General features: G+C 32.7%; 1 protein-coding gene across 1 annotated transcript; it reads right to left on the bottom strand.

Annotated features, from left to right (window-relative positions):
- LOC132716487 (uncharacterized) lies at positions 1–3,344 on the bottom strand. Its single transcript, XM_060699774.1, has 2 exons — positions 3,292–3,344; positions 1–967 (listed from the first exon to the last, which is right to left on the bottom strand). Exon 2 carries the CDS (start codon positions 732–734, stop codon positions 87–89), a length of 648 nt encoding a protein of 215 aa, XP_060555757.1. The 5' UTR covers positions 735–967; positions 3,292–3,344; the 3' UTR covers positions 1–86.
- Positions 3,345–17,221: the final 13,877 nt, after the last annotated feature.

Raw genomic sequence — 17,221 nt, 5'->3', positions numbered from 1 at the left:
ATCTTTGTACTTCTCGAACAAACAAAAACCAAATATGACCAACATCCCTACAGCGCCAAGTTTACACGACCAAGATACCAAGTAAGTCAACCAGCCTGATTTTCTGGTGGATTTCTTTTCTTTCTTATATAAGCATAACTGCTTGAACTTGGGATGATTACATTTTTTTCTGGATGTTCATGATATAAGTGTTCTGTATCTGTGACCGGAATATATCGAATGGTTTTAAATCTTCGTTGAATTCTGGGCATTTCCATGATGTACGTCGGGGCAACGCTTGCTAGCAAATTACGAGCGTTATTGTCACACAGGGAATTATTGTTTTTGTTGTATTTCCAAAATGCATGATTTGTTAAATTATTGGCCAACTTTTCAATACTATATTCTATGTCATCAGTGCATATATTGAATGATAGTTCATTTCTTTTTTCTTTATTAGATATATTATCCGTGTCTTGTTTGTTTAAACGTGTTTTATCCGTTTCGTTATTTACTGCAAGAGTATTACCATCCTCCGTTTCGTTATTGACAGCAGTGTCTTTATTGATTTCATCACTCTCCAGTTCATCTTCAGCATCTTTTATATAGTTATAAATACAACCTTGAGACCTATGTATTTTCTCTTCTTTTATCAATTTACCATTTTCTGTTTCAAACTTTTTGCTTGTAACCCTCTCGATATTCATGTTTATATCCGCATCGGAACCTGGTAATTTATTTGAAAACTCTTCCATACCTGTGTCCACGGATGTTCCAATCTTGATTGGTTCTTTTGATAACGAGTTTACAGTTGCGCTTATGTATTTATTCGCTGGTTCCTGAAAGTCATGTACACGACGCGGAAGAACAAGATTCTTACAGCCTCTGTGTGGGAACCAGATTTTGTTTCGTGTGGTGAACACGGGTTTCCGAACCCAAATTGTGTCCGGAAAAATACGGGTTGTTACTGATTTAGACAATTTGGCTTCTGAAAGTAGAACAAAATGTTTTACGACCTTGTGACATGAAACAAAACGAAATATAACCCTTCAACAAATTTTACAAGCTAACTTTTATGTTTCAAATAAACTTACAGATTACTTTTACACTAGATCAGTAGTTTCATGGTTAAATACATTGTAGTATAAATAGAAATTATATGATATTTCAACAATATGAATCTGCCACCAATGTCCAGTGGTTGAACATTTTTAATTTTTGTGTGGTTAAAGAAAAAAAGAGAGATAGAAATTAAACTTAAATTAGACAACTATACAATAGCGGGCACCTATAATAATAATAATAACACCGGGCGACTTTAATGATAATAATAATATCTTTATTAAGAGAATAATAATATCTTTATTAAGAGAAGGTAACATAAGCAATTATATATATATTTTATTTCCAATGTGGCCTTCTGAAATGGAAAAAACAACAACAGCAGAACATGCATTTAGGAATAAAAATAAAACGGCTTTAAAACATGTATAATATGTATATTTTCTAGAATATGGTACCTCAATTTGTTTATTTAACTAAATTATCAGTGATTGACATTCATATACTTTTGGCAGACACTCAACCATTCGTTTAAACATACCGGTAATGTATATACATCATTCATTCGTTCACTCGCTCGCTCACTCACTCACTCACTCACTCACTCACTCACTCACTCACTCACTCACTCACTCACTCATTCACTCACATTCATTCATTCATTTTAAGATGTTTTGTATTTTTCTTTAAAACACTTAAGATTGTCAACATTGCGAATATGTGAATGTAAACTGTTCCAAATGTTTATGCCATGATAAGAAAATGTGTCTTTAATATAATTTGTTTTAGGTCTTGTCCCTAATACATTATCTTTTCGTGAGCTACTAGATCTTAAATTGTATATTTTGTTGTCTGATTAAGTTATCAATTCTGTCATTAATCTATAAATTTTTATTAATTGCAAACACAACATCAGTTTATTTTTCTCAACAAAGCAAAAAAAGATAAATGCTAGATAATGTATAAGAATATCATTCTTGACCATGACGTAAAACGAAATGTAGATTGTAATGAACTTGTTTTATTCTTCCGCATGTAAATGATTTGACTGCAACAACATTTTCTGGGACTTATTTATGTCTACATGAAAACTAAATTCCCATAGCGTTATTTATTAGCCATGATTGAAGAATTGTTCATTTCAGTCTCTGTCACACATATGTGTACTGACTATAATATGCCGGATGATTTTTGTCTGCAATGGTGGCATGGATAGATGCTTTAACCATTATCAGACTCTTTGAAAGTCAGTCGGCTTTCAGAAAAAAATCATTCTTGTCAAACAGTTTTAATTAATACGACTCATAGAATCCTTCCTTAATGATATAGATGAGGGTTGTTTGATAGGCACAGTAATTTTAGACCCAATGGAGGCATTTGATTTGATAGATCACAACATATTGTTTTATAGTTAAACTTCTCAAACACCTTAATAAAACTCTTTAAATAATATCTTGAAAATAGAACACAGTTTGTCAAATATGAAAATAATCATTCAAATAGTGGAACAGTGAAATCAGGGGTCCCTCAAGGGTTTGTATTAGGTCCTATACTTTTTCCTTTTCTACGTTAATAATATGCCATTTGTATCAACTAAAAAAATGAAGTGATTCGGGGAACCCTTAAAGTGAAATTGATAATAGGTGTAAACTAAACAACATGGCAATAAATCCGAAAAAGACCACAGGTGGCAGTATCATTGTTTGGACACCCCACCCCACCCTGCCTCTAGACCCCTGCTACATCCCTGAAAAAGAAATTCAACACTCTAAGGCCTACTATAAGATAACAAATACAAAACCACCGATAAAATTATAAAAAAATCCACAATCAAAATTAAAGTTATAAAAAGGTTGAAAGCCTACTACATACATATGTACAGACGATTGGGGGTCAGATTCTGCCCCCAACGTGATACGCCCCTGTACACTTTATCAAAAATATTTTAATATTTAAACACGAGTTGGACATCTGTTACAACGATAAAACTGGTTTTCAAACAATTTTTATATAAAATAAAATGTTTATTATTATATTATTATTATCATTATTATTATTATTATTATTATTGTAGAAAATCTAGTATCAGCCTTTGTGGTACACGTTCTTCTTGAATTTCACGAGGTATCAGAATTAGATCTTAGGTCTATGGGCATGATTCAGGTATGATTAGCGCAATGTAAACTATTTGATAATTTTAAATATACAGTATAGATGTGTTGATTTATAAATTAATTAATATTAAGTTACCTTGTTGAAACTTGCTGGACAAATGTTCCTCTCAGCGTAACGTTGTTGCTAACGTTATGACGTAAATATATGACGCAATAATTCCGATGATGTCTGACGTCAGGCGTCACTTCGAACAAAATTTTAATTTTGATTGGTGCTGTAAAAATCGTTTTAAATCTATACTTGATAAATTCTCGTAAGACTTTATAAATAATCGCCAAACGAGTACCATGTCTTAGGCTATATCCAATCACTGTATCTGACTCTAGACTCCTACTGTAACAGTATCTATTAACTCGAACAATTCCGCAAAAAACAATATTAAGCAAACTGGAAACTGAAATACATTAGAAGATAAAAAAATAAGTTCAATTGATTTAAGAGATGGTTTATGGAAATACAGGTCACACGGAATTTTCAAGTACATTTTGTTTCGTTAAAGATGCACATTTTGTTCTTATTTTGATTCTAACAGTGGATGAAAGTGAAAACATGAAAAACAAGATCAACAAGGAGGGGCAGCATTCAATGAACACATCCTTTAAATTTAAAACACCCTTAAAATGTCACCCTTTTTACCGGCTTGTTAAGGAAAATCAGTTTAATTAAGATTATATGATAATTAATGTGAAAGATTAAAGAAACTCCAATGAGGTCCAAAAGCCCCATAATACAAAATTTGAATTTCTTACATACATAAACTAATGAAGTGGTTCGAGTTCCGACTGCGGCGTGCCGACTTTTCTGTTTATTATTTCATTTTATCACACACGCTCGTGCCAATTATATGTGACTCCGTAACAATGGTATTGCACGGCCGTGCATATATTTTGACTATGTCATTAGCGTTATACAAACATAGTGTAAAGACGCGCTAAATGTGAGCGTTAAACGAGGGGTGTTCGGGAAGTTTAAGGACTTTTGCTGTAGTTTGATAAATAATAGGAGTTGAAAAACAAGAAAAACACCACAAAATATTTAATTCTTTTACAGCCAGCTGTAAAAATTACAATGAAATACATTAAACAATAAGTAAATTACAAATAAAACAAAACATACACCGAAGCATACCCGGAGCACGCTAACGTCACGTCAGTGCTAAATATGTTAACGTCAAATTTCCCCGATCGTCATATCGACTCACTTCTCGACCTAATCTCCATTCCTAGCGATACATTTTCTATGCTTCTTGACCCATTTGTCGTACGTGTCCTCGTACCAGATGTTGTCGAATGACGAAACTATTCTCTGGGTTTCAATTTGTGATTCCAACCCGGAATCAAAGCGTCGACCACGCAGCTGTGCTTTGATTTCCGGAAAAACTCGGAAATCCATCGGTGCGAGGTCCGGGCATCCTCTATTGACTCTCTTCGGTTTTGGAACATGTCGTGCCGTCTAAATACTAGCGATCTACAGCATTTCTTTGTTGTACTAGATGCTTGTATCATTTTATACGTCTCCGTTGGTGTCTTTCTGTTCCTACACAAAACTTGATAATTGCCCTGACTTCAACGTCGCCTATTGACGTCATTTTTCTCTTGATTTGTGTAAACACGAGTGATGTTAAAACCGTTGTTTTTCAATCAAATGTAAGGATTTACGAGTATAATTTTCAGGAAATTACGTTTACGTTGTATTTAACGCTCGTGCTTTTTCGTGACGTTATCCATTGTCATTTAAGAAAATTATTATCAATTAAATATATCGGTACCATTAACTTAAATACGATAAAATCGGAGTGATCCGGGTATGCGTTATGCGGTTCCTATAGAAACAAGTTTCGAGCGGTATTTGTCTGTTCTTGTTAGTGAGCGTTATACTACATATTGAGCACATATCTATATTACATTTTGTGAAATATGGATAAAAACGCACCATTATGGAAAAAAATACAGCAAAAGTCCTTAAACTTCCCTAACACCCCTCGTACTATAGGCGCGTCAATGAAAAATTACTTTTTTTACTTTGAACGGTCTTTATATTGGGTATGTGATAAACAGAATATTAAATTCGTGTAAGTTCATTAGTAATAGAGAGAGCATCGAAACACGCGGCTGTCTGATTTGTACGAGCTAGGGGGCGTATAAATCAGATTGCCGAGCATTTTGATGTTCTTTCTCTTTTGTATCATAGTCAAACATAAAAACACGTTCCCTGATACCACAATATGAAACCCCACAAAAAGTAACCAATGAACGAGCATCTGAATATGATATTTCCATCGCCATCCCTTTCTCTGTCGTCAAAATATGTAAATCCCGGACAAAATGAACCAATCAATGGACATGCTCTGGAGTGCGGGTAACTAATACCTGCACTCTAGTTAACGCACTGTGCATGTATATGTTTACGTTTTAACTCTATCACATTTTCAACAGAAATGTCCCCAAACTATGATACAACTGAATTTATGGAACACGTTGAATAAAATAATATTTTGCTCGCCAGAGGCTCGCATAATATAATTTTATTCAACTCGTGCAATTAATTCAGTATTGAACTTTCAATCATTCATTATCCTCTATTAATTACATTTTTACATCCGGTCATAAATTGAGAAGTTTAAACAGTTGAATTGGTTTACAAAACACGAAATGCGTATAATGATTATATAGTATCGTAGTTAAAACATACTATAGTAGTAAAAAGTTTTTATTTACATGCATCAGCTGCTCATAAATACACCGTTTAAAATAATAGTGGCGGTTTACATATTTAAGTTTTTGTTGCTATTTTATAATACTGCACGTTTGTAACGTCGCTTTTCATTGGATAATCGTGACGTTTATATTATTAGTTATAAAGAGTGTTGACAGGTTATATGGCCCTATATAAACGGCTATTTATGTATTGTCCAGGTCAAGCAAATATAACTGGCAAGACGAACTTGTTTGGTATGAGATAAAACACAACACTTAGGTTGAATGAAATAGGGCATTTATTAAATGCCATAAATGACAAATGTTACATAATAACAAACATGACAAATGTTACATAATAACAAACATGGCATGTACATATTTGTATCGAAATAACCAAACTGGGAGGTATAGGGCATTTATTAAATGCCATAAATGACAAATGTTACATAATAACAAACATGGCAAATGTTACATAATAACAAACATGGCATGTACATATTTGTATCGAAATAACCAAACTGGGAGGTAAAAACCACATATTTGTATCGAAATAACCAAACTGGGAGGTAAAAACCGCTGGGAGGTAAAAACCGCCAGATTATGATAACATTGTAATGTAATTCAAATAGATAACAATCTTAACAAAAGTTATGTAAGATGACAAAGTTGAAAAAAAAACCATCTACATAAATATAATAAAATGGATTGCTGATCAAAAACAATTGACCAGAAAAAATAAATATTTTCCAAATCGTGGTCGACTCGCCCAGGAAAAACCATAGTTTGGAAACCTGTGCCCTTTTATCTTGTGTCTAGTACCCCTTGATGTAGGGCTCCATCCTTGGAAAATATTTTAAACATTCTATACATAATAAGTGTATTACATATGACTAGATCATAAGTATTTATGACAACAAATAGAAAAATATTTGAAAGAGATAATATAACATCGACTAGTTTTATAAATCTTTGCATGAACAATATACATATATATATATATAGTGTATATCATGAATAGTTGCACACAAAAATTGAGATAAACAATAAGTGAAACAACTGATTCATTAAGAATAAATGAAATGGTATTATATCACATCAAAATTTGAAAGAGGAGGATGGAGTTGGAGGAGGTGGATTTTAGTTATTACAGAAAGGCGAGAATCATTCCTCGCCAAAATTATTTCTTTGTGATAGATCTAATGTAATCATTGGTTAATTAACATCACATGATTTAAGTCTTGATATCGATTGGCTAAGACGTACTTGGCTAAAACCTGACCCGTAATGGCTAAAACCTGACCCGTAATATTCTGTACAGTAATGAGAATAGGGACAGACCAATGACATAAATTATTTTATGTGGGCATAAAATCTTATTTATTGTATTGTCCAGGTCAAGCAAATATAACTGGCAAAGACGAACTTGTTTGGTATGAGATAAAACACAACACTTAGGTTGAATGAAATAGGGCATTTATTAAATGCCATAAATGACAAATGTTACATAATAACAAACATGACAAATGTTACATAATAACAAACATGGCATGTACATATTTTGTTATCGAAATAACCAAACTGGGAGGTAAAACCGCCACAAAGGGAACCCTGCCGCCACCAGAGAGACTTGACTAGGTATGAGCTTGACTGTGATAAGGATTGAAACAGAGGGGCTAAATTTTCCGAAGTTACCATTAATTTAATCAAGTCATGTTAGGACAAAAATGTTAAGACAAATCATATATCTAATGCCAATATTATAATATGTGTAGAATTAATGTCTAACATTTAAATGGATCCTGACTGGTTCTTTCAATATATGTGTACTGCAGCCTTAAACTGTCAGGCACATTACAGGATATGCTATTGTAAATCGGCAACTGAGTTATTAGACCAAATAATTAGCTGTGAAAATACTTATAACAATTACATTATATATGTATTATTGAGACATCCGACAGTATGCATTATCAGGGCTGTTTCAACGTCTAACTGGTTGTAACAAATAGAGGTAGCATGAATCAAATTTTATAGAAGTTTCAAATTATGTGTAATGGAAAAAATTTTACAAGATTATACTAGTCATCAATGACAATGAAACTAGAAAAAATTCTTTTTAAATTAGAAATTAGGAATGGACTATTACTGTATCAGCAACCAGATATCCTTCAATGGTGAAAAGCCAAAATTGCATGGCCATGGCTTCCAAGTTGCAGTCATCAAACTTAGCACAGGCCCCTAGCCTGTGAAACTTAGTTCATGAAGTGAAAAATATACAAAAATTTAGTTAAATATATAGTAGTATAAAAATTCAAAACTGGAATTTGGGCTAGTAGATTGTAAATTAAAATCTTTACTGCATAGACTGGAGTATGTCAACAGTGCGTGGCACCTTAGACATTAAAAAAACATACACATCTCCTATGTAAGGTATGTGACATATTGAATTTCAGTTAGTATCTTCAATTTGCGTAAGTCCTATCGGATATGCAATTCTTTCGAATTCATTTATTCCTTAAACCTTTAAAATGCATTAGACCAAAATAGATGTAAATGTCAATTTGTTCGCTATACGTTTTTCCAATTATCAGTTAAGACCTAATGTAGAATTGAAATCAAAGTTGTAAATATCTAATTAAACCTTATTTATGCATTTGATCTAAATACATGTGACGTGTCTAATGTTAAATTGTTCATTATATGATTGTTGCATGAAAAATATAAAATTAATGTATTAATTAAGGATAAATAGAAAAAGTTTCTATACAAGACTAGACTCTTCCAAAAAATTATAAAGTAACAAGACCTTTGAACAAGATGTGAATGTAAACATTTTTACAATAATACATAAAAACCTTCAGTACAAATGTACTTATAACATTTACATTAAATCCATGTTCAACTAGTGATATTAATATCATGCAGTAGCATGAACTCAATCTGAAATTATATGTAATGATTAATTATGAAACCTGCAGCCTTGCACTGTCAGATTTATAAAACCTTAATGAAAGCCAAATTGCGCATATCTGCCACAAGGTATACATGAATAGGAATACCGTCATACACATTATTTATGCACGAAAGAAATAAACTTCGGCCTGCACCGTCAGCAAGGAGAAAACTGCAGCCTTGAACTGTCAATTATTTGAAAGATTGTAAGGACACTCAGTTTGCAGTAATTCTACTGTCTTTTTATAATATCTTAAAGAACTGCTGCCTTATACCGAGACAGATCATAAATTACCAAAATAAAGGTGTAAAAAACTGGTAACCTACAGTATGTCCAACGTACTTGCAGCCTTGAACTGTCAGTAATTTGAAAGATTGTAATTGGCACTTCAGTTTGCTGTAATTTCACTGCTTTTTCTATATATAAAGATCTGCTGGCCTTATACCGACAGATTGCTTAAATTTACGAAAAATTAAAGTGTAAAACTGTAACCTAAAGATTAAGTTAAAAACTTGATGTGGAAAATCTCCTGCGGCCTTTTATAAAGGCTGTCGTCCCTCGAACTAGATATTGGACATTTTTCTTGCACGGGCTAGTAGGGTTCCCATACATGATTAATTTGAAAAAGAACTTCCGGCATGATGTGACAATTTATCTATGTACAATTAAATCCAATTTCATATCGAAATTAAAGCATCAGCCGTGCAGAATGGATAAAATAAGCTAAGCCAATTGGAGACTTGAAAACAAATTGTAAAGCAATTAAACTAAGCAATGCACACTATAAGAATTTATGAATACAGGCAAATCGCGTCAACTAAGCAATGCCTAATACAGCAATGGTATGCTGAAATAATATCAAGGCGTGTAAACTAAGCCAAGCTGACCAGTACAGACAAACAAATGGCAAAGCGTGTCAACTAAGCAATGCCTAATACAGCAATGGTATGCTGAAATAATAGCAAGGCGTGTAAACTAAGCCAAGCTGAGCAGTACAGACAAACAAATGGCAAAGCGTGTCAACTAAGCAATGCCTAATACAGCAATGATATGCTGAAATAATAGCAAGGCGTGTAAACTAAGCCAAGCTGACAAGTACAGACAAACAAATGGCAAAAGCGTGTAAACTAAGCAATGCCTAGTACAATAATGCTATGTTGAAAGAATAGCAAAGGCGTGTAACTAAACCAAGTTGACAAGACAAGTACAGAATCTACTTGAAGGGTTTACTGTGTAGGTTTTGAGAAGAAAGTATGAGGGTTGCCATGAATACAAATTATTATTATTATTTTTTTTTTTTTAAATATCCTTGCATAATGAATATTGAACTTGATTTATAAAAGGTGTAATTATTAGCTTAGCAATCTGAATACCATTACTTTGTATGTTATTTCAACTGTCTTGGGCAATTAATATGAATTTCCTTGAAGCTGTGTAAAACATGTATGCCAACATCAGTTTATTCATTATCTGACTCAACCCTGAAAACCTATGAAACATGTAATGAAAGGCTGCTAATGTACTGATGAAAGCATTGTCTTAGGTCCCAGGTCCGCTTGCACTATTAATTCAACGATAATGATTGCTCCCTCGACTGGTCTTGGTTTTTGCAAGATTTACGAACATTTCTTGGTGTTTGGTTGTTCCTTTGTTGTGGACCTGAATAACAGTGTAAGAAAATTTGTGGCCGTTTCATCTGAAAAATATGAATTATTTTGTCATTAAGGTAGACTAAATGTATGAAATGTAATTGATTATCAAATTAATTCTGACTACATTGTGCGTGATTCATAAGCATTAATTGACGCAAACATGGGACTATAGATAAACCATGTATAATAGAATGTGTTAACTGTAAACTAACTCACAACGGAATGTAAACTCAACCATGTGTAAAAAATAAGCGAGAACTGAAAACTAAATCAAGCAGACATGATTATAGACTAAACCATGTATAATTAAGATAATTATGTGTGAACTATAAACTAAATCACACTCACACTGACTGTAAAACTAAACCATGTGTGAAAAATAATGTGTGAAACTGTAAATTAAATCACGCAGACATGGGCTTAAACTAAAACCATGTACAATAGGATATGTGTGAACTTTAAACTGAATCACCACTCACATGGACTGTAAACTAAACCATGTGTTAATAGGCGTGAACTGTAAACTAAATCACGCAGACATGGACTATAAACTAAGCCATGTATAATATGATAAGTGTGAACTGTAAATTAAATCACACTCACATGGACTGTAAACTAAACCATGTGTAGAAAATAGGCGTGAACTGTAAACTAAAAATCACGCAGACATTGTGCTATAAACTTAAGCAATGTATAATTGGATATGCGAGAACTCTAAAACTCAATCACACTCACCAGGAGTGTAAACTAAACCATGTGTAGAAAATATGCGTATAAACTAAACCATGTGTATCATCGGTAAACTAAATCACTAAATACATGGTCTATAAACGGAGCCATGTATCATGGGATTGTGTGGAATTGTAAACAAAAAATCCACACTTACATGTACATGTATTATAAACTATGTGTGAACTGTAAATTTTATCAAGCAGACATGGATTATAAACCAAGTCATTTATCATACGATGCGCATAATTGTAAACAAAATCACACTCACATGGATTCGTCAACTATATTGTGTTGAAAATGTGTATTAAATGTTAATCTAAGTCACGCAGACATAAATTATATATTAAGCCATGTATACTAGAATATGTATAAATGCAACTAACACTGACTGTAAACTAACCTTGTGTTGTAATCGTGTTTAAACTGTTGTAAAACCAGTTCATAGAATTTAACACTGGTCCAAGGCCAGTGAAAATTAGTTCAGGTCAGTGTAAATTTTAAGAAAATTTGATTAAGTGTATAGTAGAATAAATCAAAATTAGAATTCAGAACAGTAATTTTTGAATCTTAAATTCAATGACTGAAAAACTAAAAACAGTGAAACATGAATGTAATGGAAATTATTGAATTAAATCACACTAACTGTATTTAGTTTGGAGTCAAAAAAAAAAAAAAAAAATAAATAAAAATAAATGTAAAATTAAAAAAGAAATAAGGCGAAATCGCTCCAATCTGGACTGTTACTTAACATGTTGCTAAATAATACTGCTATGATGATGTGTGTACAAATGTATAGTAGACTAGCAGAAAATCAACACGTACCATTATCTACTCTAATTAGAAGTTTGTGTGAACTGTAAATGAATTGGAAATAAGTGATAACTAACATGAATAATATAGAACTTCAATTATGTGTCCAGGAAAAATTATGCCTGACTAATACTGCATTCTTGTACATTATCATTAGGAGAATAATTGATGACCAACAACAAACCCGGCAATGCATAACCTTATATTTTATAGATATAAAGAAATTTACTCACTGATAAATTCATTAAGTAGATCTACTACGAGTCATAACAAAAGCTTATTGTATTAATTTGTTAATACAAAGCAACAAACCTATACTTCATCTGTTCATAGTTTGTATAACAGAGCAGGCATACAATGCAGTAAAATACTGACTTTAGTACAATATAACTTAAAAACATAGTAAACAAAATACTTATCTTTTGCTTGACAAATGAAATGCTTCGGGGCGGCGACCAAGCTGCTGTTCTTATCTCTTTGATGAGACGTAGCTGATCAGAGTAAACAGGTGGCATCCATCTGGTGTAAACAGGTAAATGTTGTTTAGACATGTCAACCATGAACCATTTATTCGCCATAAGTATGATCGTTTATGTTTGGTTTGGCATCTGTACAAAACTTGAACTGTTGAAGAATGGTAACTTTCAGAACTCGTAAATAGAATGGTATCTACGAAATCTGTAATAGGACAAGCAACGTTTTGTGGATAAATTCTGATCTGTAAATGTCATTAGTTCCAAAGGCCGGCACAACTGTTTCCTGATTGATGATGTCTCAAACTTTCAAAGCGTGTAACGTTACAGTTGTTTAGGCAGTAGCGGATAGCTAAGAAGATCGGCGTTGCTTATGTCTTTAATAATAATATTCAGAAAATCAAATTGATACCTTTCAGTAGTCCAACTACTTCCCTTTTTAAAATAAAATATTTTTTAGCAGTATCTTTGACATTACATGTAGTACTCTTTGTTTATGTTCAGCATATAGTTCAGTTAGTAGCGGATAGCTTTGGGTAGTATGGGATAGGTAGGTGAAGGTCAATGAGGGGGAATCTCAAAACGTTCTAAATTTATTTTTTTGCCAAGTACATGTCACAGAAACATGTTCTGGAGTTACTGGAATGAAAAATGTCACATTTGATAGTAATCTTTCAAATTTTTCTACATGTAAACCAAGGATATATAAATTATATGGCACATGATTTTACAACAATGTTTATTCAGATCAATGATTGGCATTTTCTCTTAAAACAAATCACAGACAAATCAAACAGAATCATATCAAACATCAGTTCTTGAGTTTTATGTCCATGACACTTCCTTCTGACATAATGGGAAGTGTGTCAGATAAAATATGAACAGTGTCATCCAAATTATCAACAATAAGTGTTTAAAAAACAAGGTATAACAATGCCACCATCTTTTTTTATTTGAAATTGTCCAATGTGGAAAACTAGGAACTGGTTCACCTGTTGCAGTGACAAAGATTGATTTTTCCACCACTGTCAAGTACATTGCTAAAGCAACTTGCTTCACTTCAGTGTTGTTATATTTTTCTGGTCCTTCGGGATCATTGATGCCAGCACTATTAAGTGTTGAGAATTGAGTACCGCTCAAGCCGGTGCTAGGGGGCGTGAGGGATGTTGCACTTATTCATTATCCCTCATGTACAGACTCAATCAAACCGAGTCTGCAATTCTTATGTAATTTTGTTGTGATTAATGCTTTCGAGGGATCACTTTGTTTCCAGATTTTTATACTTCACAACAGCAGGTGTCAAGTGCTGTGTGGCAGCTGTAAAAAAGTTGCCCCGTACTTCACTTCAGTGTTGTTATATTTTTCTGGTCCTTCGGGATCATTGATGCCAGCACTATTAAGTGTTGAGAATTGAGTACCGCTCAAGCCGGTGCTAGGGGGCGTGAGGGATGTTGCACTTATTCATTATCCCTCATGTACAGACTCAATCAAACCGAGTCTGCAATTCTCATGTAATTTTGTTGTGATTAATGCTTTCGAGGGATCACTTTGTTTCCAGATTTTTGCTAAAATCTTTGGTGCATGGCCAATAGGTAGCCCTGTAAAATCAGACAACATTAAGTCTTTTGTTTATCTGTAATCAAAGTGTATAAATGTTTGTCAAATGATGTTAATTCTGGCATCAACACTCGGGCATCAATGTCTTAAATATTAGTGTATTCTATGTCAATAATTAACCTAGTCTGTGGTTCAGTGACCAGCTATAATTTTGAATTAATATATATTTTGATATATATATATTTTTTATATATATTTATATATAATTTGAATTAATTTAATATTTCCTAAGATCTGTATAGATGAATTAAAAAGTAAACTATATATTCTGAATACATAAATTACAAAAAATGTGCAATAAACTTGAGCTGAGCATGTGTATTGTGTATGAAAAATGAAACGACAAATTTCAATGAAAATGAGGTCTGTTTTTACATAAACATTAAAGCTATTATTAATCTTATAATCTAGTTGAAAGAAGAGTTAATAATGATGGTATATTCAAAGTATAAATACAACTTAGTTAAAATTATAAAAAGATAGAATAAGTAATATTATAACATTAAAACTGGGATATTTTTTTGTTTAAAGTGTACCTTTTATCCACTTTTGACGGCGTTTTGACAGATAAAGTAAATTTTGAGACCACCCCCAAATGTAAAATCCGTTACTGACAGAAGCACTAGCTGTTCATTTTGAATAAATTTTAGTGTCAGTACGTATTATATCTGTAAAAGCTTTTGAAAAATTATAAACAAATGATTTTTACACCAAATCATGGCAATATTTCATTACTTTACTTGGTGTTGATCAATAGTTTTCTGTTTATTTCTTTTGGAAGCGCTTATAAACAGTCTGACGGTGACAACATCCGGTTACCTCGTTCTGATTTATGTAAGAAAAACTCGCTGTGCAATTTAAAATAAATAAAACAAAATTAGCGATGGATGGGAAATATATCACTCTTTTTGATGGTATAATTGTATTATTTTGAAAAAGGCATATTTGATGGAAAGGAGCATTGTTTCTACCATGTTATCCGCTATACCCTAAAATCCGCTACTGCCTTAACAACTGTACCGTTGGTCCAGTTAACCCAAAAAAGTTGCATTTCTACAAAAATATGTCTGTGAAGATTAAATAAATTTCGTGGATTACAATCGTTCTTTCTAAATTCCCGAGTCTTGAATGACCAAACAGGTGAAATTTAATAACGAATGTAGAAATGTTCATTTGATAATAAATTGTATCCTGTTACGATATCCTGCCCGTGTTGCCGTGAAATGAATTGCCATTTTCGTCACGAAATTGAATATGAAACCGGGGACACCGTCCCTAAAATTCGCTTCCAGCAGATTAATAAGATAACTGTTCATAGTAATACGTAATTAGTTCACTTTAAATAAAGCTTATGACTTCAAAAATAGATAAATTTTAGTAATACAGAAAGGCGAGAATCATTCCTCGCCAAAATTATTTCTTTGTGATAGATCTAATGTAATCATTGGTTAATTAACATCACATGATTTAAGTCTTGATATCGATTGGCTAAGACGTACTTGGCTAAAACCTGACCCGTAATGGCTAAAACCTGACCCGTAATATTCTGTACAGTAATGAGAATAGGGACGGACCAATGACATAAATTATTTTATGTGGGCATAAAATCTTATTTGTAAATATGACCCGAACCGCTAGGCGAGGGTTATATTGCAAACAGCCGTTTATATACGGTCATATAACCTGTCAACAATCTTTATAACGAATTTATAATACAGCAAGCTTAACGGCTCTGGTTATATTTACAAACAGCCGTTAATATAAGGCCATATAACCTGTCAACAATCTTTTTGACAAATAATAAAAACGTCACGATTGTCCAATGAAAAGCGACGTTACAAACGTGCAGTATTATAAAGTTTTAAATACACGGCTGCTGTCGATTTATAAAGAAATCTTACTTTTTGCTCTAGAAATGATGATTGCTGTATTATAAATTCGTTATAAAGATTGTTGGCAGGATATATGGCCGTATATAAACGGCTGTTTGCAATATAAACCTCGTCTAGCGGCTCGGGTTATATTTACAAACAGAGGTTTATATAGGGCCATATAACCTGTCATCAATCTTTATAACTAATAATATATACAAATACCCTATTCAATATTGAAACCTCTTTATTGGCGTCCTTGCCAAGGCACGACTCCCTTTATTGAATGCATTCAGATTTTGTGTTCCGTAGCTACCATAGTCATAATGTTCCGTAGTCATAATGATTATTTGACAAGTTAGCATGCTGTTTGAACAAGTCAGCATTGTCTTTAGACAATATATGATGTACATTGCACATATTAATATGCTTAAATGACTAAATAATATCATCATTTCACAAGATATCAAAAACATTGATAGCATAAGACAGTCACGGCGTTCCATAGATTTGTATTACATTTATAACTGTACGTTTTTATCCATTACGCCATTTATAACCAAGTCTGTGACCGGATTGGTTTAACAAGTTTTAATGAATGAAAAAGAGGAAAATTGCGTAAGTTATGTACATTTTATTCTTATATTTTGGAATTATGATTATGGAAATGGTATAAAAAACGAGTTTTTATTCATTTTCCGTATTATACATGTATCAAAGTCCACAGCTAAAGTTGGATAATGTGACATAAAGATAAGCAGGGGAAATAGAATGTTTTTTACTTTTACGAATTCGTTGTGTGCCTTTTAAATTATGCACGTCTCGACACTAACTTTTTCAGCAGGTGGTATGCCGGACCACTGGATCCAAAATTCAGGTGGTCCTTTCTGAACACAGGTGGTCAATCTTTTTTTTCACTCATTTGTTTTTAATGAAACTTCAGATTTAGAAGATCTACACTTAAAATTGGTGACAGAGACATATTTATTTAGGAAATAGATATCAATTCTGAGTGCATTGTTGTAGAATAATGCACGGTTTGAGTTCAAATGCGTAGTAATATAATCACGAAGGCCGATAGGCCTGAGTGATTAATTACAAAGCATTTGAACGAAAAACGTGCATTATTATACAAAAATGCACGAAGAATTAATATCTATTTCCATTCTAACACGTCAAGAAAAAATATAATTATCAT

The sequence above is a fragment of the Ruditapes philippinarum genome, unplaced genomic scaffold (assembly GCF_026571515.1).
Source record: "Ruditapes philippinarum isolate M1 unplaced genomic scaffold, ASM2657151v2 ctg3398_1_1_1_1, whole genome shotgun sequence".
Classification (NCBI taxonomy): domain Eukaryota; kingdom Metazoa; phylum Mollusca; class Bivalvia; order Venerida; family Veneridae; genus Ruditapes; species Ruditapes philippinarum.
The sequence above is the reverse complement of the archived record's forward strand: the minus strand, read 5'-3'. Positions and strand labels throughout refer to the sequence as shown.